The sequence below is a fragment of the Castor canadensis genome, chromosome 3 (genome assembly GCF_047511655.1).
Source record: "Castor canadensis chromosome 3, mCasCan1.hap1v2, whole genome shotgun sequence".
NCBI lineage: Eukaryota > Metazoa > Chordata > Mammalia > Rodentia > Castoridae > Castor > Castor canadensis.
In genome coordinates this window covers 10,088,773-10,115,653 of record NC_133388.1, presented here as the reverse complement: position 1 = coordinate 10,115,653, position 26,881 = coordinate 10,088,773, and the positions used below count along the sequence as shown (strand labels likewise).

Sequence of the window (26,881 nt, the reverse complement as noted above, 5' to 3'; positions counted from 1 at the left end):
GCTGTAGTTCACCTGTGTAGCACCTATCTATTTAGCCATCCATCTGACCAGGGGACCTGTTGTCTTCAGGGTTAGTGGGGAAATAGAGTCTGAATCTCTATGGGATCAAGGATGCTCCTGCAGGATGGAGGGCCTGCAGTGGAGCAGGAATTACACAGGCCCAGGAGAGCTGGGGGCAGCTGGGAAGGGGTTCTGCAGAGTTCCACCAGCGTGGAAGGAGCCAGGGCTCCCCAGCTGCTACTGAGACTTCTCAGGCAGAGGGGCCTTCTGCTCTCCATGCCCCAGAAGGTCACCATCCACCATGGCAGAGCCATCCAGGAAGAGTGCCCAAGCAGCAGACAGTGCCCAAGCATTGGATGCCATCCTTCCCAAGGGCCTGAGTGAATGGGCACAACAAAGGATTGACTGGGAGGAGCAACACAAGCCTTGGACTCTACCTGCCTGGGTTTGGGGCCTGGTTCTCCGGGGACCCAGGGTTGGGCTAAGACCACCCCTTCAAAGCATAATGCACAGGCCCGTGAAGGTGAGTGTTGAATTTAGCCTGGGACATGAAAACACCGAAACAGCTCCATGGAGATCATGGGCACAGAGCACAGGTCACAGTCAGGTGGAACTAGGCCTCACTCCGTAAGGCCCAGAAAGGTTCAGGTGAGTCTGTGTGTGCAGATACGGCTGCTTCAGGCTGCCGCTTGTGTCCACTGTTAACTGGGCAGAGCTGCTGAGGGCAATTCCCAGGACTCAGCCTGCGGAGCAGCAGCCAGGGTGCAGGAACCAATGCAGCCAAACCAGTTCTAGGGCATGACAAAGGGGTAGGGGCTACAGCAGGGGGCAGGGCAGCAGGATAGGAGGCACCAGGGCTGACCCCTCTGGACTGAGGGCAGGCAGCCTCATAGGCGGTCCTCCGCCAGCTTGCACACCCGCTTCACCCTGGCGTAGGGTCCCATCGAGTCCTCAAACACAAAATCCCAGAGCACCTTCACCCATGAGTGGTGCTGCGGCAGGTGGTCGTAGTACTCAGGCGCAATCTTCCGCACCTGTGGAGAAGGGAGCTGGGATCAAGGGCTGCTCCTCGGCCAGTACTCTGCCGGGACTGCTGCACACCTATCATGAGCACATAAGTACGCAAACATTCACACATACAGTACACGAACATTCACACATGCATGCATGTGCACCGTCATCTCCTAGATAATGGCATCCAGCTGGGCCCACCTGGCCACCACTGCCCCTTAGGTTCCCTGAAGCTGCTGCTGGGGAGTGTGTGGGGGAGGGAGTACAGGCTCCAAGTGCCCTGCCACAACTAGACATGGAAGAGTTAAAAGCTCACTACACCCTAGAACCCACCAACTTGCTCATCCAGGAGACCAAGGGGGATGTGCACCCACTTGCAGAGTTCTGAGGCACAGCCCAGTCTGCACCCCACTGAGCCTCATCTCACAGCCTTGCCCCTCAACCCTCTCCATCACCTTTCTCCAACCTGCTAGCCTCTTGGTCTTGGCTCCCATTGGCCTCATACCCACACACTTCCTCTCTCCTAGCCTTTGTTCCTGCCTGCCTCCTCCAGGAAGTGCTCCTGCCTCAGCACCTGTAACTGGGCCACCACCAGCCACCCTGTACTCCTGTCAGGAATACCCTGTCTAATCTCCAGAACACTTAAAGGGCACAGGAACCCCACTTCACTGTTGAGGACAGCAGTCAGAGGTGGATGGCCTTTCTGCTCCAGCTAACAGCTGGCGCTCCTGATGGCTTCAGACTCTCGCTCTACACTGCACTTAAAGCACATCCACTTTTAGAGCCTCTGCCCTCTCCTCTGTCGAGTGGGGAGGTTTGGTGACATGAAGCCAGCACAGGGGCCTTGGCCCTGTTGACAGGAGAGGATGGTGGCCACACAGCCCAAACCAGCACAAACACATACGTACCTAGACAAGAATTCACACATACACACACACATGTACAAAGGTTCCCACATGCACACCCAGGAGCACACTCGGGGCCCCTGAACCACCTGCCCTCAGCTCCTCCCACCCCCTTGCTGGGTCATCTCAACTGTCTTAACAACCAGGTGCCATCCATATGCCAGGAGAGGCAGCCTGGCTGGGTCATGTCTGAGGGGCTCCTCCACTCCTTTTCTGCCCCTTTTCTCCTCTCTCAGTTACAAACTCCAGCTCTCAAGGCGACCCAAGGCAGAGATACATCTCAGCCATCCCGATAGCTCAAGCTAGACCTCTTAGGTTGCAAAGGCAAGGCTCACTCTGTCCTGACTGATCAGTTCTAGACCAGGAGAGGGCCCCTATCAAGTCATAGGGCTGTGACAAGAAATGAGCAGCGACAGGGGGTCAGGAAACAAGAAAGAGAGAATCTCATGCAATATCACTAATGCAGAAAGGGAAACAGGGACAGAGAGCAGGCAGCCTGCCCAAGGACACATAGCCAGAAACTGTCATTGCAGGGATCGTGCAGTGGCTCATTAAACCAAACACCCTAAAACCAGCGCTCTCAGACTCCACCTCCGTGACTGTCTCCTTATTCTCCAGCCCAGCCAGGCACTTGCGTGGGTCACTCCCATTGGGGCCACAAGTGACAGTGGCCATACCTTGAGCAGGGCAAAAAGGAAAAAGCAGCCTGGGCGCTGCCTAGGGCCCTTCCCATGGCTCCCAGCCTCTTCACACCCTCCATGCAGCTCTCAGCCACCCCGGCCCTGCCCACGCCGGGCACATACCAGGGGCAAGTTGCAGCCTGGGATACTGGGAAAGTCATGGTGCTCCATGTGGTAGCCTACGTTGAAGGTGATCCAGTTGAGGGGCCCATAGTAGGAGTAAGTCTCGTGGCCCTTCATGAACATGTAGTGTTCGGCCACAAAGTGGCCTGAGATGGGATGCAGGCCCAGGCCCAAGAAGGAGCTGGCCAGAAGGTAGGCCACAGGTTTGATTCCCCAGAGAGCATAGATGGTGGCATCGACTGCCAGCTGCACCAGGGCATTGAGCACCTCCATGCGGGTCATGGCTTTGGGGTTCACGCAGAGTGGCCTCAGTGAGTAGAACAAGGGCTGCAGCACCAGCCAGAGCACCTTGCGGGCCGGCGTGCAGAAGAGCCAGCCCTCGAAGCGCGAGGGTATGTCCACATCCAGGCCATCGCCGCCCAGATAGCGGTGGTGGTCCACGTGATACTTCTTGAAGGAGGAGGCGTAGGGCACACCCACAGGCAGATTGGCGAAGATGGCAAACCAGCGGTTGCGCATAGCGCAGCTTGTGCCAAAGGCGGTGTTGTGTGAGATGTCGTGGATGGCCAGTGTCAACGAGTGGTTCACGCAGCCGCCAAAGGCGTAGGCCCAGAACAAGAGCCAGCGCCATGAAAGTTCACGCGCCAGCCAGCAGGCTAGCAGCTGTACCAGCACCATCCCAGTCACTGTCCACTTGAGGTGTGGGTCCGGCCGCATCAGGGCCTTAAGGGCCGGGTACTTGGCTGCAGGAAAGACAAGGGGAGCCAAATGAGGTGGTGCTCACTGCTTGGGTCTCTTCCTGCCTTCCATCTGCCATCTTCCCTCTGTCCCTTCCTCCTTCTAAAACAGGCTAGTAATGGAAAAACAAAACAAAATGCCATGGGACTCAACCCTCCTCAACAAAGAGGGTTGAATCCATGCTGGGCTCTTCCTTGCTTCCCTCCAATGCTGTCCTTGGCCATCTCCTCCTTCTGGTCATTTTACTGGACAATGGCGCATGCCCAGTAAAGAGAACTCTGTCCTCAATCTGACCTCTCAGATAAAGCCCTCTATGCCCCCATGTTCTGTAACAGGACCTTGTCAATCACACGTTACCCTAGTCCCCTCTGCAAAGCCTTCCCAGATTTTTCTCACCGCTTGCACTTACAGCCTAGAAATTGTGCATTAGACAAAGATCAGCACTCCTGGGCCATCTGGCCAGGGCCCACCGCAGCCTCCTGGTATATCCTTCTGCTCACTTTCTTTTCTCTTTCAATAAAACCTTGCAGCTTCTTCGCAATCTGTGTCTCTGTCCAATTCTTTGTTTGTGTGATGCAGGGACCTGAAATCTTCTCAACCAGGGTTTTCTGGGTGGTCTTACCCAGAAACACTTCCACCCATCTTCAGTGACCAGGAAGTCATTCAGCTATTTTCCAGAACCATCCCACACCCTCAAGGGCCTCCAAGAGGGACAAGACTTGACCCACCTCCTGGGGACATCTGGGAGACTTTCCAGATTTTTTTTTTGGTGGGGGGGAGAATTGCCATCAGTGCAAATTAAAAGCCACTGTCACCACAAGACATAGAAACAATGACTTGATGCCAGAAACCAAAGCAGCCATAAAGCTCTGAGCTGCCTGGCCCTGACAGAGCCCTGCTGAACACACGTGCCCATGCTGTGCACAGCTGGAGCCTCAGAAACAGCCCAAGAGGTGACAGGGACTTGTTACCCCTAAACTCATCAAGCACCTGGGGTGGCCAGGGGTGAGGAACACAGACATCTATGCTTTATCTCAAGTGTTTCAGTCCCTAAAACAAACAAGACCAGCAGGAAATTTTAAAAAAAATGTTGAACGCCCTTCTCTTCAGTGGTGGATGTTTGTTTTGGTATCTTTTGTACTTTTTCGCATTTTGTTTTACAAACAATGCAAGGGGCAGTTGGCCAAGCTGGGGAGGGAGGGCCTTCCAAGCTAAGCAGAGCAGAACGGGGCAGCCACTGGTGCCTGGGTGGGGTTGGGTGGAACAGCTGTGCCTTCTAGAAGCTCCTCTGAGGAGGAGCTGGCAGGTTGGCACAAACCGTAGGTCTGCATCCAGGGGCAGGTCATCACAAATGCAGAGTGACAGGAACCCTGCCCCTGGCAAAAGGAAACAGACCAGAATGCAGTTTATCCGTATCATGGAACAGAATTCATTCTCTTAAAAAAAAACAGAGTCATGCGGCAGCCGGTGCCTGCAACAGCGCAGATGAACCTCAAAGATGGATGCTTGGTGAAAGGAGCCATTTACCAAAGGATGTGTCTAGTGTGATGCCACTTACCTAGGACTCCAGAGGAGACAGATTCAGGACAGCAAGAAAGTGGCTAAGAGGCCACCAGGGGGCTGGGAATGGGTTTCTGTTCAGAAGTAAAGTTTTACATACAGTAGCAATGGCTACACCACATTGTGACTGTTACTAATGTCGCCAGACTGCACACTTAAAAATAAAGTATTTTTATGTTTTATATGTTTCATCACAATAAAAACAAGTTACTCAGGAGGCAGAGGCAGGAAGATCCTTGATTCCAGGATTATGTGACCATCCTGAGCAGCATAGGGAGACGCCATCTCAAGAACAAGTTTTAAAACTCCCAGCTTCAGGGTATATGACCGAGGTTCCAAGGCCCTGAGGCTGAGCTCACTGTGAGGGTTCAGGAGTGGCCTTTGGTGGCAAGGCTAAGGGCAGGATGCCAAAGGCCACCAGCAGAGGCCCCAGTGGAGTAAAGGCATTTCTGAGACAGGCTGGTTTAGAGATAATGGTGATTGAACATCCGGTGATTAATTGGTGTTCATGTGGCACTGCCCACATTGCTTAATGGCGCCTAAGCACCTGGGTGAGCCAGGCTGGGGGAGTAGCCTCCAGCCAGGCCCCAAGCTGTCCCCTAGGCAGGCTGAGGATGACAGAAACACAGGGTCAAAGATGTCCATTCTCAAGATGGAGAGGATGATTTGGTACCTGCATTGAGCCAAATGGCAAGTCCCACAGATGTCCTCATCCTAGCCAAAAACCCGTGCCTGCCTTAGGTAAGAGGGCAGAGAGATTCAGACTGCGGGTGGCACCGAGGCTACGGCTACCAATCGGGGAGTCTGAGATGAGGAGCCTCCCTAGATCTTTACAGGACTGCTGGAGAGGAGGTGCCAAAGCTGTGGCATGAGACAGGCTGGTCCTGCCATGGCCGGAATGGACCCTAGAGCAAGGGACTGAGGGAAGAGCGCGGCCCCTCCAGAAGCTGGGAAAGACGAGAAAATGAATTCTCCCCTGGAGTCTCCAGAGGGGACACAGCCCTCCTGACACACTGACTTCAGCACAGTGAGAATGAGACACGTGTCAGGCTTTGACCTCCAGAATTGCAGGAAAATAAACAAGCTTCTACAGGAAGTGACACGGTCCATGGCCAGCGAACCTCCATAGCTGCCCCCTACCCAGTGCTTGGACAGAAGCCAGTCAGGCTCAGTCTGCCCTCCAAGTGCCCCACTGCCCACCAGCCCTGGCAGGTGGATGAGCCAGCATGGTATCCCCCCACTTTACTCCCCAAGCTTAGCAAGGGCATGACTCCAGGCAGGAGTGTCCAGAGGACACAGAGGCAGGCCACACACTAGCCTTCCACTCAAGAGAGAAAGATGGCCCTGCTGCCCACCAGGGAGGTGGATAGAGGTGGGATAAAAGTCACCCCAGCTTGTTCCTGCCCCAACAGGAGCCAAGGTCCACAGGGACACCTCAAAGGGAGTAACTCAGTGTTACCTGGACAGACAGGTGCTTCCAGTGGAGGCCTGGGGACCAAGGGTGGGGGATCCAAAGGCCATGACCATATGAGCAGGAGGGAAGAAAGAAATGTGGTTGTGATAGTCAAGGTGAGAAGGACAGCCAGCAGCCACGCCCCTCAGGAAGGTCCCAGACCCAGCACAGGACCAGGGAAATCACACGCAAAGGTCCTGTACCTGTGCACACCTGGATGTCAGGCTGGGCCAGTGAGCTCCACCAGCCTCCCTCTCACCCAGGGGTGGCCCCTGAGCACCAGCCTTGCCCTTCGGACTCCCCAGAGCAGAACAGCAGCCAGCCCCTCCTCTGCCCGCGTTCTCATGGGGACCCACCAGCTCAAGGCCACTGCTGCTACAGGGCAGGCAGATTCTACTTCCCTTTGGAAGGAGGCCAAGCCTTGGGACAAGAGGGTGAGGCTGGCCACACCTGCATCAGGTGAGCCCCAGGCAGGAGAGATCCAGAGCAGCAGGGTCCAGGCCCCAATCATAGATCCAGCTAGCACGTCCACGACACTCCGTCCCCCGAGAGACAAGAGCAGTGACAGAACCCAGCAGCCACAACCTTGGGCAGTAGACCTTGGTATCCCCATCTGATGAAGAGAAATAAAAGTCCTGCCTATGAGGTGGGATGTGGGGAATGAGGACACACTTGGATGTCCCCCCCTTGCCACCTTCAAGGAGCCCAGTGCCCGTCCTCATTTGCCTAGCAGTCCCCAAGGACTCAGCTTTCCCTAGAGCCCCGGTCAACACTCCTTCACCTCAGACGTCCTCCCAGGGCCCGCAAGAGGAGAGACAGACCATGTGCAAGGACACCCCTCCTGCTCCCTATGGCTACCTCTTCCACACCCACTCCACAGGGGGCCACAGTGCTACTGAAATCTTGGGGGCAGCCACTGGGCCCGCTCATCCAACAGGCACTTCCTTAAGTCCCCTCTCAGTGATATTGACAGTGTCCAGACTGGCAGGAGGCCTTGCTCTGGTAAGGTCCCCACAGGGCCTGCGGTGCCACAGCCCAGCCCTTCACCCAGGATGACGACAGGTTGGCTCATCCTGGCTCCTCCACTGACCATCCTGCCTCCCCATATGGGAAACGATAACATGTACACAGCCCTCGGAACTGTAGGGAGGCCAGGTAAGGGCCTGAGCCCAGAAGCAGATCTTGATAAGCACGAGCTGTCACTGGTGTTACAATATCAAGGTTTCTATCTGAGGCTACCATCTGAGAAGTGGGGCTGCTCTGGACCCACCTGGGGCCCAGCCCAACACCACCTGGGAACAGGGTCAAGCTGACCTGCCAGTCAATGAACAGTGGTCCTGAAGAGACGCAACCCTTCCTCACAGAAACCTCACGGAGAGTATTCACTGCTTTTAATGCAAGGGCTTGGAGGTCCCAGGGAGAGCAGCTCCCTGGGGATCATCCCAGGGAGACATTTGAGGACCATGGGTCATGCAGACCGCAGCATGGGAGAAGCCAGGCTGAGGTCACTTTGGGGGCCATTGGCAATTGGTAGGAAATGAAGGTGTGGCTTGAAGGTGTACAGGTGCTGGGGGTCAGTGAGGATCAGAGACAGGAATATAGGACAGGTACCCACTGAACTGGGCAACGCTGTGGGAGTCTCGGCAGGAGCCATTCTGGCCCAGCCCAAGGCAAGATGGCAGAAGGTTTGAGGCGGTAAGGGTGGATACAGCAGGAGTGGGCACAGAGTAAGGAGAATTGGCTGTTTGGTTGCATGGGACGGGGAAGGAGACTGGAATGACATGACAGAGAAGTCAAGGGGTCCTGGCCTGACAGCAGAGAGCCTCTTCAGGGCTCAAGGGAAGGGGGACACCAGTAGGTAGGTCTGGGGAAGGGAGTTCCTGGGCTTCATGGCCTGGGCTCCATCTCCTCTGGGCCCCAGGAGGAGTGAGAAGTCTGAAGATGAGGAAGGAACACTCTTGCTGCCACAGCCATCAGAAATCACAGGTCAGTATGGGCTGAGCTCTGCCCTGTTGTGGGCACCCTGCTAACCTCAAGTGTGACCCTGAATGTGCTGGCCTCTAGCCCAGATGGAGCTGCATGCATGCCTGGAGGGCTCTCTGCTCCACTGGGAGGCCTGGATCTCAGCCTGGACAGCCACCTGGAACCAAAGACAAACAGAGCATGCAAATGGTTTCCAGGCAGAGGCCCCAGGTGGGGCCAAAGGCAGCCAGGCAGCTTGCCATGAACAACAGCCATTGCCAGAAATTCACTTTGTCCAGGCAAGACACAGAAAGGACGCCTCAAAAGTCCAGGAAGGGCAATGGCATAAGACTTGAACTCAGGACTCCAGCTCCAGACCTGCACCATACCAAGCCAGGCCTTCAAGCCTTCTAACTCTGTCATCAAGTACCAGATACCAAACATCTGATGCACACTCATTCAAGCTTCACTACCCCACCCAGGAGGTGACCATATCCTCAGCAGGTGTGACAACACACTAATTTTCACTGGCCCCTCCAGAGAGGAGAAGAGGGTGCCGCTCTGCTACTGGAGCAAAGTACCCGGAGACTGCTGTGTGTCCCCAGGCAAACCCTTGTCCCTCTCTGAGCCTGCCCCCATCTCTAAGGTGTTGGCCCTGGCAGCCCCCTAGGCTAGGGGCACTTGGAGGGGGGGTCTTCCCTGAGCACATGGCCACTGGGGGGAAAGGGAGAAGGCAGCTGAAGTACAGAAGGCCTGGCTCCCACAGAGTGTCTGTTGGCACATGCCAGCAGACTCATTCATAAGGACATAGGCAAAGCAGGCTGGGCCTGTGGAAGGGAGGTCAGCCTGAGCCAATGACCCCAGCGCATGGAACAGTCTCATCACCTTTTTCTCCAATGGATACCTGGCTTTGCCCAGAATCCTCCTGACAAGTCAACTGTGCCACGGAGCATAGGGGCATATGGCAGAATCAGGCACTGGGCAAGGGGGCTAAAGCCCTTTGAACTCCATGGGCAGCAGAAGGGCCCAGTCCTCACATCACTCTCCCCGTCCCAGCTGCAGGCCACTCTCCCTGTCCCTAGAGACGGATGGTGATGAAGTCACTTCTCTGTCTCCTGCAGGGCTTCCACCAGTGAGCCATAGGCCTCTTATTACTTCCATTCTGGACTCTGCTAGCCCCCAGGACTAGCTGCCCCCCAAATAAGACTGGATTCTCCTACTACTTTCCCAGGGAGGCCAAGTGCCATTACAAGACAGTTATTTGCTGGCTACAGGGCAGTGACCCTATCTTTACCATCATCACCCAAGTGCTCCCAGCCACCTCTGCTGCTGACCTGCTTCCCACCTCCTGCCACCAAGCTGCTCAGTGCTGATGATGCCACCCGGTGGCCACAGCAGGAAGTGCTTAGATGAGCACCTTGGGGCTGCTTCCAGCCCTTGGCCTCCTGCAGCTGAGTGACTTGACCTCTGACCAGCCTCTTCTCACCAAGGCATGCAAAGCTCTCTTAATCCCCGCCTCCCCACATGACTTCCTCCAGCTCTCTCCCACCTGGGCTCTGAGCCAAAAGACAAGCCTAGCTCTGTCCAGTCCATGTGGGAGGCACTTTGGGGACCCAGTTTGGGACCTGAGTCAACACAGAAAATGTAAACAGTGGCCCAAAGTGCCTTGAGGATACTGCGTTTGCCTCCTCACCAGCCACTTGCTAAACCTGCTTTTCATCTCACTGAAAAATGGTGCTGAAGGTCCGTGAGGATCCCTGCTGATGGCAGAGATGGAAGGGCTCCAGTCTGGGGCCTAGGGAGCTGCAGTGTGAGACAGGCGCCTAGGGTGTCCCAGCTAGAGACTGCCAAGAGAGGGACACCCAACACTGAACTTGCCCCCTGGGAACTTTGGGGAGCTGGGAGAGAGGAATGACCTGAGGTTTTAAGGGCTCTCTCTGAGGGGATGGAAACATTCTAAAATCAGGTTACCTAACTTACTGAAACGCACCGGACTGTGCCCTTAAACCGAGTGGATTACATGGCATGTTAATTACACCACAATAAAGCTGTTAAAAATTAAAAAGGGAACAAGGAGTTAGGATCAGCCAGGTGCAGCCACACACCAGAATGGAGGCCAGAACAAATGAGACGAAGGGACCAGTGAGCTTTGACGGCAGGAAGTGACCCTCACCTGCCCAAGTCTGGCACTACTGGTGGGAGGGAAACCTGCCAGTGCTGGTTGGGAAGGGTCTGTTGTCCCAAGGTTTTGCTTGAGCCCTGAGGGGCCTGAGTAGGGGCACCAGGCATGGTGGAGGGCACCCCAGAGTTGAGTGAGGGAGTCAGACACCTGAAGCGCCACACACTGCAGAGCTACAACCAGGGACAAAGATAAAGGGTGCTGTGTCCTGAGGGGGGGCAAAGATAAGAAGCTTAAAGGGGGAGGGGCGGTTGCACATTTAGGCTGAGACAAAGGATGCACAGAAGGTCAGTAGATAGAGTCCAAGGAAACAGAGTTCTAGCGGAGGGGCTGGGGGTGCAGCTCAGTGGTACAGCATTTGCCTAGCATATGTGAGACCTGGAGTTCCATCCCCAGCAATGAAAAAATAAAGAATTCTAGCACAGAGAATAATGCTTAAAAACCAGGAAGTAGGAAGCTGGTGGGACCACCAATTGTGTAGAGCCAGGGCAAAAGCAAGACAAAGGGAAAGAGCCAGGGCCCTACTGGGGGCACCCGGTAGGCCAGAGGAGAGACCAGGTTTTAGCCAGGGGGTCCTCGGGCTCTGGCGGAGGAAGGCAGACAGGATAACAGTGCCAGGAGCAGCCCTCGAGGTCCCTGTCACCTGTGCTGCTGGACCCCTGCACAGCACAGTCTTTCCTGGACAGCTGTTCCTCTTACTCTGGTTGCCAGGCTGCCCAACACTGCTGCAGCCCACTGACCCCAGCATCCCCAGTCCCCTAGGGCAGTCCCACCCTGGGCAGGAGAGCAGGTAACCTCCTGGCTGGTAACAATGCCCACAAATTTCCCTTGTAGCTCCAGCCAGTTCTGCTCTGGGTTTTCCCCCGCCCTCCCACCAAGAGAGGAGTCGAATCCAGGCCTTTCCTAAGCAAACAATCCAACAATGCCCTAAGATCTACTTCCTGGTTTTCCTCTGATTTGAACTTTTTTTTTTTTGAACAGTGTGCACCCTGCTTTCATGACTTTTTTTTAAAAAAGCAAACAAAATTACAAAGCTATTTGTTTTCAAAGAAACAAACTCAACCCTGTTCCCCCATCTGGCTCTATGAGACCTTGGTCCTGCCAGCTCTGCTCATTCAATACAGGGAGTCTTGGCCCTGACCAGGGAGACATGGTTCTTAGTGGCTGCCATGGGACCCTATTTTCCCAGGATGCTGGTCCCCTTTGGAGGTGTCCCTGACTCAGGCAGGAGCTGGAGCTGGACTTTGGCCCCATTCATAGAGCACATGGAGCCAGCCCTTTGCAAGGACTTACTTCCTGGGACCTGATTCTGAGATTAGGATCTTAACTGAACATCTGTTGGCCTTGGGAGCTTGGCATGGAGAGCTGGGTGGGGTACGAGTTGGCCTCACCGCCCATCTGTGGCCTCTGTGCTGTGTGGCCCTGGAAAACTTGCTTCTACTACCTGATCCCACTCTGCTGCCTCTTCCAAAAGCACAGTGTAGTTATACATGGGGTTTCTGTGCTCAGAGAGTCTGCAGGCCCATCTGCAAGACAAGAGTGCTGCTGACATTCATTTCGTCCTGGGCTGACTCTTTTACCTTGCCTGATTGTCTGCTTCCTTCTCTGTGCACTGACTCACCACATCGCTCATGAGTGACACGTCACAGCCCCACAGTGAATCTTTAACCACTTCTCCAGAGACCACAGTTTGAGCGTTGGAGCCAGGGAGGGAAAACTCAGAGGAGGGGGACCCTCACCAATTAGGGGCTTCCTGGAGGAAGTGGAACTGAACCAAACAGGGCAAGACTGAGCACCAGAGTCAGGTGGAACAGGGAGGAAGCAAGGAAAGAGCAGGCACACATGCCTGGAAGGAAGAATGCTGGGTACATCCCAACTTCACTGCCCTGTGGCAGGAAGATATGGCATACCATGGAAGGGGGGCGCCCTGGAAAGCTGGCCCGCCCAAGCCTGGTCAGTGATGCCTCCTTCCCTCAATGTCTTCTGATATTTTCCATCAAGAAGCTTGAGTTGGTTCCAGGGCCCTTGGTTTCTCTTTTGAAAGAGATTCTTCTGCTGGGCGTGGGCCCCACACCTGTAATCCCAGCACTGAGAGATGGAGGCAGGAGAACCACCAGCTCAAGGCTAGTCTGAGCTACACAGAGAGTTCCAGGTGAGTCCCAGCTATATAGGAAGACCTTGTCTTCAAGAGAGAGAAGGGGGAGGAGAAGAAAAGAAAAGAAATTCTTCTGCATATACCAGAGTCCCTGGCACCTCACTGGGCACCCTCCAATCTATCCAAGCTCCGACCTCATTCTCACACCCCTCTGCCAGGCAGATGACTAGGCCCATTCTGAAGACTGGGAAATCGAGGTGCACCAGAGAGTCTGGATCCCTCCATGCCTGAGCTCCTGTATGCAGGGACTCTGGCAGCTATGTGTCTTTCAGCCTTCACCTGGGGCCAGCCATCCAATGAGAGTTCTATGAGGAGAAGCTGGGGGACAACCAGGGGAGAGACAGTCCCTGCTCCAGCCTTAGCCCTACCAGGGGCAGTGGCCAAGGTGCCTGGTGGGTGGGAGGGAGACCCAAGGTCCCTGCCTTCCCCCAGGAAGTTCACAGGTGTAAGGGAGGATGGGTTACAGCTCCTTTCAGAGAAGAAAACCACAGAAGTCACAAACCCAGCCCGAGCCTACAAGTGCAGCGAGGCCAGTCAGGTGAACCACATGTCTGAAAGATGGATGGATATTTCCATAGTTTGGGGACAGATCAGGGCGATACCAAAGAGAAAAACACTAAAGGAAAAGACCAATGGACCTAACTAAATTTAAAACATGTAGAAGCTTCTGTGAGAGCAAAAAACAAGCTATAAACAGGGAAGACACCTGTGACATTCGACAGACACAGGGTTAAAAACCTCCAATCCAAAGGGCTTTAACAAGCAAAAAACCCAACCCCAAATTAAAATGGGCAACTAAAATTTGGAATCAATCATCAAATAAATTGAAATTAAACTTAAGAGGAAAGAGTATCGTTTCGCCAATCTGATTGATGAAACATCAGAAAAACGCAAATTTGAGCCACGCCCGGCGTTGGCAAGAATGGAAACCCGGCTCAGCGCGGAGGCACCGCGGGCCGCAGCTGCGGGCTGTGGCGTCTAATGTTTGCAGGTGTGAGTCGGTCAACCCCGAATCCCGCGACACCTGTGTGCGGTGGGAAGCGGCCGCTGGCATGAACGAGGGGAAAGCCGCAGGATGGGGACCACGCAGGTGGCAAGGATCTCGCAGAGTACCAAAAGACAAAGAGGAGTGGCCACAGAGTATTAAGCTACCTGTGAGCACAGACAGGTTTCTTTGGTACAATCTTTGGGTCTTTGGGAATTCTGGCTCTTTTGGGGAGGTGGAGGGTTCCAACCGCCCTAAACTCCAGGATTCTTGGTGGGTTTGGCTGTGTCGCCCGCCGGCCGCGGGACCCAAGGAGATCTGCACACAGCAGGCGCCCACTGGTTGCCAGCGAGGAACCCGCGGCGTAGCGCTCCTCTCGCGTAGCACACACGCCGCGTCCCCGGGGGCCACCGCCGCACCCCGCGTCCCGGCAGTGGCTGTGCGACACCAGGCTCGGGTCCATCGGCCTCAGGAGTCCGAGGCAGAGACCCGAAAGGAGCTGCAGGCCGGGGCGGGGACGCTGAGGAAGGGAGCGGCACTCGGAGCCTCCCGGGAGACAGGACCAGGCCACCCGGCGGGCATCGGCTGGCGCACGCCCCGACTTTAGCCACGCCACGGGTGGCGCCCACCCGGGTGGGAGCCCGCGCCCCGCGCTCACCGAGCATCTCCTTGCGCCGCTGCGTGTGCGGCTGGTCGGTGTAGACCCACTCGAAGTCGGTACGACCCGCGCGGTTGCCCATGGTGCGGACTCTGTGGCCTGTCCGGAGCGCTCGCACCGGCTGACTGCTCACCTGTCGCCGCACCCGCGCCGCGCGTGGCTGGTTTGGGTCTCGGGGGCGGGGCCGCCCGAGGGGGCGGGGCCGGGGCGGGACCAGGTGCTCCCGATGGGCGGGGCCGCCCGAGGGGGCGGGGGAGGGGCGGGGCCAGGTGCTCCCGAGGGGCGGGGCCGCCTGTGGCCTCGCAGAGCCCTGGGCTCCTGGACCTGAGGCACGTCATGGTGGCCCGTAGAGCCTCGGTTGAGAAATGGGGCTGTGCGTGCACCCTGGCAGGACTCCGAGGGCCGCGCCGAGAGTCCCTGGATACTTCATTGCGTGGCGACGCCCGCTGCCACCCACAGGCCACGAGCCCGAGGTGCTCACTGTGGCATCACCGCCCAGCTTGCCCGGAACGAGTCGTCGGGCCTCGTCACTGAGCGCCAGTTTTCCCTGTGGCCCAGACCCCCTTGGCTTTTGGACCTCTGTGAATCTGGCAGCCTCTGCCCACGGAGGAGTGACGAGTAACCTCACCCAACTGTCGGGGGAGGAGGGGACGGGGAAGAGGAGGGATAAATGGATGCACCAAACAGAAGGAGCACAGAGATGCAGCGCTACCGCCCCTACTGGCCCCTTTCACCCCAAAACGCAGACCCCACCTTCATAGAACTTCAGGTCCCCCGAGAGACACAGGTAGAGAAGTAATTCAGGGTGATCTGTGCTGTGACACAAGACACGCCCCAGAGCAGCTAGGATCCAGTAGCGGGAACTTTTGCCCTGGGCCTTGTAGGATGAGTAGGAATTCAAAAACTTGAAAAAGAGAAGGCCTGGGCGGTACAGGGAACAGCTGATGCCAAGGCTCAGAGGCAAGGAAGAACCTGTGGTTGTGACATTCTGGAAATGATGAGGCAGGTTTTGGGGGTGGAGAATAGGGCTCCTCATCTTCACCTCCTCTGCTTCTCTGGAGCCTTAGAAAGTGGACTTGGTGGACCTAAAGACCAAGGCCTGGCTTCTGCTGGAACTGCCTGGCACTGCCTGGCACTGACAGGACAGGCACAGGTCTGGCACCTAGCTGTGGTGAGCTACCCGCCTGGAAATCCATGGCCCAGAGGCAAAGCACCCCTGGGCTGAGGCAGCCAGTGAGTGCCAGCCCCAAGCCAGGTGTGGGAAGGGGTAGGCACAAAAGCCAGCTTCCCCATCTGCCAGGGAGACGCTCAGAACCGGGTGCTGTCAACCACTGCAGCACACTGCCCGAGTCTGTAGGCCTCACACCTCCAGAGACAGGAAGCTCGCTGCCCTAGTCCCAACCAGAAGGGTCCTCAGAAGCCACTCTACCAGCTGCCACTTTACAGCTGGGGAAACTGAGGCCCAGAGACAAGGGCCTTGACTGAGGCACACAGGTCTAAGTCCCAAAACTGGAACAGGACCCTGGCCCTCACCTTTGGCGTTCCCCGAACGTTGAGCTCCATAAGCGGCCATCTTGACACTGGTATCTGGGTCCCAGCTTACCTTCTGGCACAGCACCATGCCTGCCAGCTCCCTCTGCCCCAGGATGAGGGTTCAGAAAGCCACCACTGTTACCTATCACTTCTCTGGAGGACACCAACCCCATACTCTCATTTCACGGGTGAGGAAACAGACACGAAGACAAATGAGGCAAAGTATATGAGAGTGGGTTATAAGTTCAGGATGCAGAACTCCCAATCTCCTGTCCTTGCCAAGTAACCTGCAAGTCCCTGAGGTCAACTGGAACCATAGAAACTCAGTGCCACCATGGGGGAACTTGCCCCAACCTGTACTGGGTCCTAGGAACAAACGAAAAGACATACCTTTGTAATGTGCTGTCTGAAATGGGATCCTGCAACAGAAAAATGCCACTGGATAAAAACCAAGGCAATCAAATAAATGAATGGATATTTGTTCATTAATTGTAACAAATGCAGCCTGGCACAGTGGTATGTGCCTGTAATTCAGGCGTTCAGGAAGCTAAGACAGGAGAATCAAGAGTTCCATGACAGCCTCAGTTATGTAGCAAAACCCTGTCTTAAAATGAAAAAAAAAAAAAAAAAGCCAGGTGCTGGTGGCTCACGTCTGTAATCCCAGCTACTCAGAAGGCAGTGATCAAGAGGATGGTGGTTCAAAGCCAGCCTGGTCAAATAGTTCACGAGATGCTATCTTGAAAAACCCATCACAAAAAAGGCTGGTGGAGTGGTTCAAGATGTAAAAGCAACTACTTAGCAAGTGTGCGACCCTGAGTTCAAAAACCCTGGTACTACAAAAAAAGGGAAAAAAAATGTGACAAATGTACCATAATATCATAAGACATTAAAATAAAGGCAACGGAGTTTAGGACATATGTTGAACTTTATATGCTGTTTTCATAATTTTTCTGTAAATCTAAAACTTCTTTAAAATAAAACTTATTTTTAAATTATTTATAAGTAAAGCTTTGGTTGTTTTGAATATATATGTGTATCTGCCATTGTATAGTGCCTAATGACATTTGGTCAATGACAGACTGCATATGGGGCAGTGGTCCTATAGGATCAGAACAGGGTTCCTATGGCTGAGCGAGATCACAGCACAGTTGTGGTGATACTGATGCAACGGACCTACCAGTCATACAAAAGCACTGACTGTACAGTTATATTGATGCTAAAAATACTATTTTATACAATACAGCATTTATACTATGCTGTAGTTTTTAAGTGTTATTTTCCACTGTGTTCCTTCTACTTATAAAAAAATTTTACTGGGGTGTAGCTCAGTGGTAGGGTACTTGCCTGGCATGCTTGAGACCCTAGACTCGAGCACTGCAAGAAAACCACGTCTGGTGACTGCCGAGGCTCTGGATGACCTCTTCTCTTTGCCTTATCTCATGGTGCTCAGTTTTTTTTTTTAACTTTATTAGGATATATTGGTTATAATGGGGGCAATTCCAACTAGACTTATAGTGTACATTATTTACATTGCCCCGTCTTTCCCCCTCGCCCCCCGCCTGCCCCACTTAAAGCAATTGCAAGAGGTTTCTTTGTTCTGTTTCATGTAAGTATATGAAGTCCATCCACCATATACCCTCACCTTAATCTCCTTCATTCCCCCTCCCCCTCCCACTTATACCCCCTCACACACACTGTACCCATTTTACAGTCCTCTATTTCATTATCAATATTTAAGTTCAAAAGGGTCTCTCAATGTACCCCTCTGTGAGTGTACTTTACTTTGGTCGTTCAGCCCCTTCCATTTCTCTCCCTTACCCCTTTACCTCCTGCCCCCATTATTCAACAGCTTTCAATATGTTAGCGTGTTCAGTTTTGCCCATTATGGGCCTAGGAGCTTCAGGCTGCACCATCTATGTTTGTGTGCGTGCCCTCTCCCATGTTTTCACAATGACTAAATCACCTAACCACCTGTCCCTGTTGTTAGGTGACACATGACTGTATACATATTGTAAGTCCCTGACAGGTTGACAAACAGGGATTCTTGTAGCCTGGAAACAGACAGGAAGTCCACTATGACCAGTCACTCTCCATTGAGTCCTTCCACACCCCCATGGCCCCTGGCCTGGGCTGGACCCGCTGGCTCCGAGGAGGAACCTGACTGTGGCCCTCTCTGTCATAGTACCTGGCGTCTGGTGTCAGCAGCTGCTGGGAGGTGGTCTCAGATGCAGTGTCTGCTCCCATAGCAAAAGGTTGAGTCCTGCCCTTCACTCACTCCCTCACTGGCAGAAGACAGACCAGAATACACTCCAGATAGCCTTTCCTGCCCTCCCAAGTCAGCAAACAGCAGCCAGACAGCCAGGATGGAGTGTGGGCAAACACAGAAGTCACCCCACCAAATAAAGGCAGCCAGTCCAGGCAGTAGCATAGAGGATCATTTTCCTGGAAGACAGTGTGGGAGAAAGCAGAATCACATGGAGGGAGGACTAATATGTCCCAAGAGACAAAGGACTGAGTATGGGGGTGTGGCTCAGTGGTGGAGCACTTGCCCAATGTGCTCAAGGTCCTGGATCCCACCCCCAGCACCAAAAAAATAAATACATAAATAAAAGCAACAACCTTCTATTGAAAAGGAACCCATGAGAGAAGAGATCAGGGGCAGCTTCAGAACGTCAACATTGGTCTAACAAGATCTCTGGAACAGACAGAGAGAACAGAGGAGAGGCATCATGTACCCCTGCACTGTCTTGTTTTCCTAGTGGAAGTCATCTCACTGTCATTCTAGTTATAATCAGCTATATGTAATTACGGCTATCCCTATCTGAAATAAACTAGTGTAGCATGTATTTATTTATAATCATGCATTGCCTAACCATGGGGGCAGACTCTGAGAAATGCATCCTTGGACAGTTTCCTCGTTGTGTGCACATCATAGCGTGTACTCACACAAGCCTGGATGATATGGGACAGTCCCTGCAGGTGGCCTCCTGATGCAATCATGAGATGCCTTAAACATGAGATGTACTTGAAGTGGCTTCCAGGATAATGTCATTACTGTTTCACAGTAAACTTTGTTACATGGTTAATGATCCAATGTGCACTTTGCATAAGTGTATTTTATACTTCAGTATAACGAGCGACACAACAGTTTTGCTCACGATCATGGGTGTCTTGCCTTTTCCTGCAACATTACAACAGCTGCGTTCTCAGCTTCATGATTTTATGGGACCACCTTCATAGATGTGGGTCTGTCTGTGACTAAAATGTCATTATATGGTGTGTGACTGTGTTTGCTGACCGTGGGTCCCCTCCCCTAGACGGATCAACCCTGCTAGCTCTAATACCTAGAACAATTTCTGGCAAAGAAGATACTCTTAATGATAGTTTGCTAATAAAAGAATGAATGAGTCATGTTGAGTGAGTAGTAGAGAAGGATTTCTCAAAACAGAAGTGTCTTCAGATGGAAAAATCTCAAGGGTGTCAACAACACGAAAACATGTTTGCACCACTTTGAAAACTCTTCAGCAAAATATCCATCTTATCTAGGAATTTCACTCCTGGGTCTATACCCAAGAGAAATGAACACATAGACACTGAAAGACATGGGTAACGGAGGCTGGGAAGAGCCAAAGCTGAGATAAAGCCAATGTCTGGCTGCAGGAACGTGGGTGGACAGCTGGCGGTCTTTCCATGTGTAGCAATAAAAACAATTGATGGCAGACACAGCAATGAGTGCCTGTGGTTCCAACTACTGGAGAGGCTCAGACAGGAGGATCACTTGAACCCAGGAGTTCAGGGCCTGCCTGGGCAACGTACAACGTAGTGAGACTCTTGTCAAGAAAACCAAAACCAAACCAAAACAAAAAAAAAAAAACCCAGAGTGGAGGCATGGCTCAAGGGGTAGAGCACCTGCTTTGCAAGTACAAAGCCTTGAGTTCAAAGCCCAATCCCACAAAAAAAAAAAAAAAAAAATGAATTCAGGCCAGGCACTGGTGGCTTACAACTGTAATCCTAGCTATTTGGGAGGCTAAAATCCGGAAGATCCAGGTCTGAAACCAGTCCAGGCAAATAGTTCAAGAGACCCCATTTCCAAAATGACCAGAGCAAAACCAAACTGGATGTGTGGCTCAAGTGGTAAGAGCACCTGCTTTGCAAGCATGAAGCCCTAAGTTAAAAACCCCAGTCCCATTAAAAACAACAAACCCCAAATAAAATAACAAAAGTCTTAATTACTCCTACCCACACCAGCATGGTGTATTAATTGTGTTCTATTACTCTCTGTACTTCTGATGCTTTCACATCTCAGAGCTAAGCAAATTCTTTTCAGCTGCAAATTAACCAATACAGAGCCTACACCCTACCACCTCCTCCACCAGCATCTCACACTCAGGGCCAATATCCTGTGCCCTAATCATGCCAGAACCCCCACCCTCTATGTTTCAGAAACCCCAGGAAATGCTCCTGCTGGGGTTTTTGCCTCAAATCCTCTACCTGCCTCGGCCCTCTAGCCACCTGGTGCTTCCATCTGTGGCCTTTGATGTGGTGAGCCCTCCTCCTAGGAACTGGGCTGTGTACTACTTTTGTACCCACATGGCTCTCCTTGACCTCCTGGCCTCCTTGCAGCTGAGAGTAACAATTCTCATTGAATATGATTGTTTCAGTGCAATCCCAGCAGGAGCAGAGTGGTTTGGCCTCAGGCTGGAATGACAGGCAGTTCAACTGCTCTTGGCTCTGGGAAGGCACTGCAACCCTGCTCCAGCTGCTGTTGGCACACTCGCTAGCCCCACTCCCTCTCGGAGCCAAAAGCCATGTCTTCATCTGAGCGATTGCTGATCTAGGCTCCGGGGTGAGTCACTACATTTACAAAGGCTCCTGGGAGGGGAAGAAGGTGTACGACCCCTTCCCAAGTGTGGTGAGCCACCCCCCATCAGAGACCAGGTAGCATCACTTGCAGTAGGCAAACCAAGTCACTATCTCCACCATTTCCCTGGTTTCCACCCTGCCTCATGTCATGGAGGGAAGAGAGTTCTTCACCCTTTGGACAGCAGGGCAAGAGCTCCACCAGCCAGGGCCTGTAGCCCCAGACCCAGTGGAGTCTGAAGCAACACACTGTAGGGTCAGAGGCACAGGTCCAAGGAAAGAGGAAAGGGGGTGAGGACAGTTCATCTGTGTTGGGGTGGACAGTAAGGGTAGCCATGTTAGGACCAGACTCCCTCCCCCCAGCAGGTAGGTTACTCGGAACTCCCCACCCAACCACAAAGACTGACAAAGAAAAGGTTGTTAACATTTATCTCCAGGTGGGCGCCAAGGACAGTTGAGCAAGTTGTGCCCTAACCACAACTTATCTTGTTCAGTTGCCCAGCAACAGCCTTTTTTTTTTTTTTTTTACTTAGCACCTTGCGAGTATTTATTTTTTTTTTTTCATTTTTCTTTTATTATTCATATGTGCATACAAGGATTGGTTCATTTCTCCCCCCTGCCCCCACCCCCTCCCTTACCACCCACTCCACCCCCTCCCTCTCCCCCCCCCCAATACCCAGCAGAAACTATTTTGCCCTTATTTCTAACCTTGTTGTAGAGAGAGTATAAGCAATAATAGGAAGGAACAAGGGTTTTTGCTGGTTGAGATAAGGATAGCTATACAGGGCATTGACTCACATTGATTTCCTGTGCGTGGGTGTTACCTTCTAGGTTAATTCTTTTTGATCTAACCTTTTCTTTAGTACCTGTTCCCCTTCTCCTATTGGCCTCAGTTGCTTTGAGGTATCTGCTTTAGTTTCTCTCCGTTAAGGGCAACAAATGCTAGCTAGTTTTTTAGGTGTCTTACCTATCCTCATCCCTCCCTTGTGTGCTCTCGCTTTTATCTTGTGCTCAGAGTCCAATCCCATTGTTGTGTTTGCCCTTGATCTAATGTCCACATATGAGGGAGAACATACAATTTTTGGTCTTTTGGGCCAGGCTAACCTCACTCAGAATGATGTTCTCCAATTCCATCCATTTACCAGCGAATGATAACATTTCGTTCTTCTTCATGGCTGCATAAAATTCCATTGTGTATAGATACCACATTTTCTTAATCCATTTGTCAGTGGTGGGACATCTTGGCCAGCAACAGGCTTCTTAATGACCCACAAGAAAATGTTCCTATCCCATTGACCTTCCTGGTACTTTTCCACCGAATCCCCCATCACTACCCCAAGCCTGTACGTGGCAGCAATCTCTGGCTGTCTTGCTGGAGACCCCTCCGTGGGTTCTCTTTCCCAAATAAAGCTTGTGCAGATGTTGAGCTGCCTCCTGCCTAGCTTTCCATGCTCCTCTTCAGTCTAACAATATGTACCCCAAGTAGGGCCTGAGGGGTCCTTGCTCACTCAGAAGAGCCCATGCCTCATGATGGCAAACCTCGGCATGCCTTTCCCTGTCCCCCAGGAATATTGATAAGGGGCTGGGTGGGCATCGGTGGAAAAATATATGCCTATTATGCATGAAGTTCCCTACTCAGCACCAGAAACTTTTAAAAAATACCTCTAAAAAGTACAGATCAGCTGGTGGCTCATGCCTGTAATCCTGGCTACTTGGGAGGCTGAGAGCTGGAGGATTGAGATTCAAGGCCAGCCCAGGCAAATAGTTTGACAGATTCCCCATCTCCAAAATCAGCAGAGCAGAAATGGACTGGAGATGTGGCTCAAGCAGGAGAGCCCCTGATTTGCAAGGACAAAGCCCTGAGTTCAAACCCTAGTTCCATCAAAGATAAAAATTAAAAAAAAAAAAAAAAAAAAAAAAAAAAACACAGATCAGGCCACTGTGGCTGTCCGAGGAATGGCTCCAGACTCCTCAGTGGTCAGGTAGGACACCAAGAAGGTAGGAAGGCCATAGGACTGTATCTGATAAACATCTAAAAGGAAAATAGTAAGGACAGGAGATAGGAAAAAAAGGAAAATTTTATTCACTCCAACGTACAAGCCATTCTAACAGTTTGTTTAAACAAGAAAAAAAGGGGGGAGGTTGGTGGAATGGCTCAAGTGGTAAGAGTGTCTGTCTAGCAAGTGTGAGGCCCTAAGTTCAAAACCCAGTGTCACACAAACAAACAAGGAAAAGAAGAAAGAAGGAATAGAGAGAAAAGAAGGGGGGGGGTCAATACAGCTGCCAACAGGCTGTCCTGGGAGAGGCCCTGCCCCTCTCTTAACACGACAAAAAGAGGTTGGAGGAAAAGAAGGAAAAAGACATCCTCCATACAGTGGGAGAAAAGAAAAAGTAAGTGATACATAAATGCGAGCTGGGGTTATAATTCAGTGGAAGAGAACTTGCCTAGCAAGCCAAGGCCCTGGGTTTGATCCCCACCACCACAAAAAAACATACTTATACATATGTGAAAATATAACATGTCATGTATCTTAATCTATAAATAAAAGATATGTTCTATATGTATCAATTAAAACAAAGACTCATAATTTGATTCTATTAGAAATCTAAAATGTATATACTAAAAGTTACATAACAGACTATATATAACAAATATGTAACACAATTTATATACAGAAATGGTTTTCATAACAAAAAGATTCAAAGGTCACTGACTAGCTTTTGTGCCTTTACAACACAGGTTCCAAATTAATGTTAGCATTTGCTGAAATGCACCATACTTCAAAACTTCATGGACATTATCCCTGCTGGAGTTCATGTTGTAGTTATACCTGGGAATCCCACTAAACTGAAACATTTTACCTCCATTATAATCTTAGGGAAGTAATTTGGTGTAAAAATAGAGGGAAAGAGACAAGCTTCACTGTAACAGCAGCCTTGCCTACTTTTCCCATTGTCATCGTACCATGCTGTCAAAAATCACACGTTGAACATAGAAACCCTAACACAATGTATGAGAAATTTAAGTGAAAGTCTTGGGCACTTACAAATTGGTGGTAAAGTGGGACTCCCAGTTGAAATAGCTAATGGTGTCCAACGTAAGTTGAAACAGGGCGCTTGGGCTGACAATGTAGTTCACTGGCAGAGCTCTTTGCCTAGTTTGTGCAAGGCCTGGGGTTCCATCCCCAGTACCTCAAAAGAAAAAAACAAAAGAAGGACAATTATCCTCATTGCCTCTCCATTTAACAGTCCAATTTGTCTGGCTATAACCCTGGGAAAAATGAAAGCCTTCCACTGCCTTCTGGCTGTGGTCCTGCCCCAATATCCGGTATTATTAAAATTCTACCTCTACCCACTCGCAGTCAGGAGATATTTGCTCTTCCTGATTGGCTGATATACTCTACCCAAGCCCAGCTTCACCAGCCTCCCAAGCACAGTGTGTCTTCACCTCCAACGGGACACCATGCACTGTTTCCAGACTACCACATGGCCTCAAGGGCAGGCTCATCTCTGCACCCACCTTCCTCCAGGGCCACAGGCACACTGATCTGATCCTCCCTCCCTGACATCCATCGTGTATGCCCACTAAGTATGTGCAAGTCCAGTGTCTCTCCGCTCTCTTTGTGGCCCCGTCCCCGCATGTTCCTCACTGACAAACTGAACTCAATCCCACGGGTGCTCTTCCTCTAAACTGACCCAGCTTAATCTGGGCTCCTTGCAAGAGAAGGCTCTGAATCTGTCCCAATTATGCCTACCAGGCACTCCCATTAGCACTCAGCACTGGAGAGAGAGGCTTGGGCAACCTCTGGCCCTGACCCTGCCACTGCTGTCTCTGGACCACTTAGGACAGCTAGCAGTTGTCCAAGGATTTTAGATGCAAGAAATTGCCCCTACTGGCCTTGCCATGCAGCATGAAAACAAAATTGCTGCTTACCTTCTAGGCACTCCTAGAAACAGAGGTCCCCCTAGACCCTGTGCCTGTGACTGTCCACACTCACGAGCTATGCACTGAGCCCTGTGAAAGGCAGGATAGAGCCAAGCCTGGGCCTTCTGACATGTTCCATACATGGGGGGTGGCCACCCCTGTCTTTACTCCGTTGCCAGAGGCCCTGGTGTTAGGACGTCCCCCTCTTCCTGGCCACTGCCCTCAGGGAGCCCATGGCATTAACTGAGTGAACACCAACACCCTGCCAACTAGCCTAAGAATGCTACAACTCAATGGAATGTGGCTCCTTCCTTCTCTCAGTCAGGACATCTTGGTACAAGAGAGGACCCCAGGATTGACATGATTGGCCAAACCTCAGGCAGGCACCTCAGCACTGGATGTGCTGTCCTCACACAAACTACTGGAAGCATTGCCTGGTAGGTGCTCCTCCAGGTACTGCAGCTGTCTTGCCTCAGACACACAAAATAAAGTTCAAAAGTATACACATCTCTAGGTGTCCTGAGGCTGTACCAGAACCTTCTACCTATCCCCTGGGTGTTACAGGTGCCAATGATAGCAAGCAAGGCAGGCGTTTAGTTCTCAGAACACAAGATGCTGGTTTCTGGGAAAAGGCTTCCAATGGGACTTTCATCTCCCCTAAAGTCCTGGAAGCTGGTTTAATTGAGAGACATAATTATCTCCTCAAACTCCAGTCCAACCAATCACCCTTGAAGGGGCCTCCATCTTGTCCTCAGGTCTTAATTGCTCTTAATTAAAGGCCCTTTTGCCAAGTCACACCTTAGCCCAGTCACATCAGGTTTTAAAAACGTTCCCATTGCTGCCATTTCTTTTTTTTTCTTTCTTCCTTTTTTTTTTTTTTTTTGGTACTGGGGTTTAAACTAAGAGCTGACACCTTGAGCCACTCTACCAGCCCTTTATTGTGATTTTTTTTTCCGAGATAGGGTCTCAAGAACCATTTGCCTGGGTTGACTTCAAACTGTGATCCTCCTGATCTCTGCCTCCTGAATAGCCAGGATTGCAGGTGTGAGCCACTGGTGCCTGGTACCATTTCTTGTATTTAAAGGAGTGTGTGTCTCACCTACATCTCTATAAAGACTCATTCAGTACATATCTTTATAAATTTATAGGGCCCATAAGGGCTGGAGGCCAGGGCAAGGGCACATGCTTTCCTGGGACCCCTAAACCATAGATTGTCCCAGAGGCCAGGTGGCTACTCGTCTGATCTAGAACTTATTTGACCCTAACCTTGAGCACACACACACACACAGACACACACACACACTGAAGAAAAGCCTGTTGAGTGCCACTTCACACCTTCCTGATGGCTGCTGGTCTCACTGCTCTTGATCAGGGAGTTTTGTTGGCTTATGGAGGTGGCAAGCCGCAGGGGCCCAGCTCTCATGTACACCATTGTTTCAACCAGGCACAGCAAATGCTGAGGGCCACAGACCACTGAGCATGGCTCTATAACTTGGAGACCTTGCCAGCTTGCCCGTCACTAACCAAACCAACAACTGAGGCAAAGGGCCCACAGGAAGTGAACAAATTAAAGAGTAGCATCTTGGGATACCATGGAGCCAGAGCAAGGCTCACAGCAACTGGGGTAGGTCCACTTAGAAAGAGTGTCCCAGTCTCAGCCCAGACAATACTACCTTGGTGCAGGAGCCAAGACTGCCTTAGGGGACATAGCCCCAACCCAGGGCCCCGCCACTGGAGACCTTTGCTCTAACAGCAGTGCCCTGGCAGCTCCCCTGAGGCAGACTGAGCACCAACAAGTACTACTCTTCTGCCTTTGATGTTAGGGATTCTGCAGCATTTCCTGAGCTCAATCTGTCATGATCCCAGGACATCCCTTACTCTCTGCCAAGCAGACACCCTAGCCTCAAGCCTAAAGGGAAATCTGATCCAAGTAGAACTCTGTGCACTGGGCCAAGAATTCCCAGAACTTATTGTTATCCCCAGGATGCCCCTGGCTTCCTCTTCATCAATGTCTCACCCCATGGAAAGATGCCCACCCACTCCCCAGTGCTACCTGATGGCTCCCACTTAGGCTTCTAGCACCACCCCATCCATGGCCCAAACATGGCTACTACAAGTAACTGTGTTCACAAGTTTCTTCTTGTTGTGACAAAA

The 26,881-nt window shown here is 52.0% G+C and overlaps 1 protein-coding gene across 1 annotated transcript; it reads right to left on the bottom strand.

The window, feature by feature from the left end:
* Window positions 1-514: 514 nt before the first annotated feature.
* Degs2 (delta 4-desaturase, sphingolipid 2) lies at window positions 515-14,569 on the bottom strand. Its single transcript, XM_020176213.2, has 3 exons — window positions 14,410-14,569; window positions 2,720-3,462; window positions 515-1,034 (listed from the first exon to the last, which is right to left on the bottom strand). The coding sequence occupies exons 1-3, from the start codon at window positions 14,489-14,491 to the stop codon at window positions 888-890; spliced, it is 972 nt and encodes a 323-aa protein (XP_020031802.1). The 5' UTR covers window positions 14,492-14,569; the 3' UTR covers window positions 515-887.
* Window positions 14,570-26,881: the final 12,312 nt, after the last annotated feature.

Excerpts from the sequence above, each read along its gene's own strand:
- Degs2 (XM_020176213.2), bottom strand. The coding sequence starts at position 14,491 with ATGGGCAACCGCGCGGGTCGTACCGACTTCGAGTGGGTCTACACCGAC. Across the intron at positions 3,463-14,409 it reads GCGGCGCAAGGAGATGCTCG|CCAAGTACCCGGCCCTTAAG; the intron begins GTGAGCGCGGGG and ends TCTTTCCTGCAG. Across the intron at positions 1,035-2,719 it reads CAGGCTGCAACTTGCCCCTG|GTGCGGAAGATTGCGCCTGA; the intron begins GTATGTGCCCGG and ends CCTTCTCCACAG.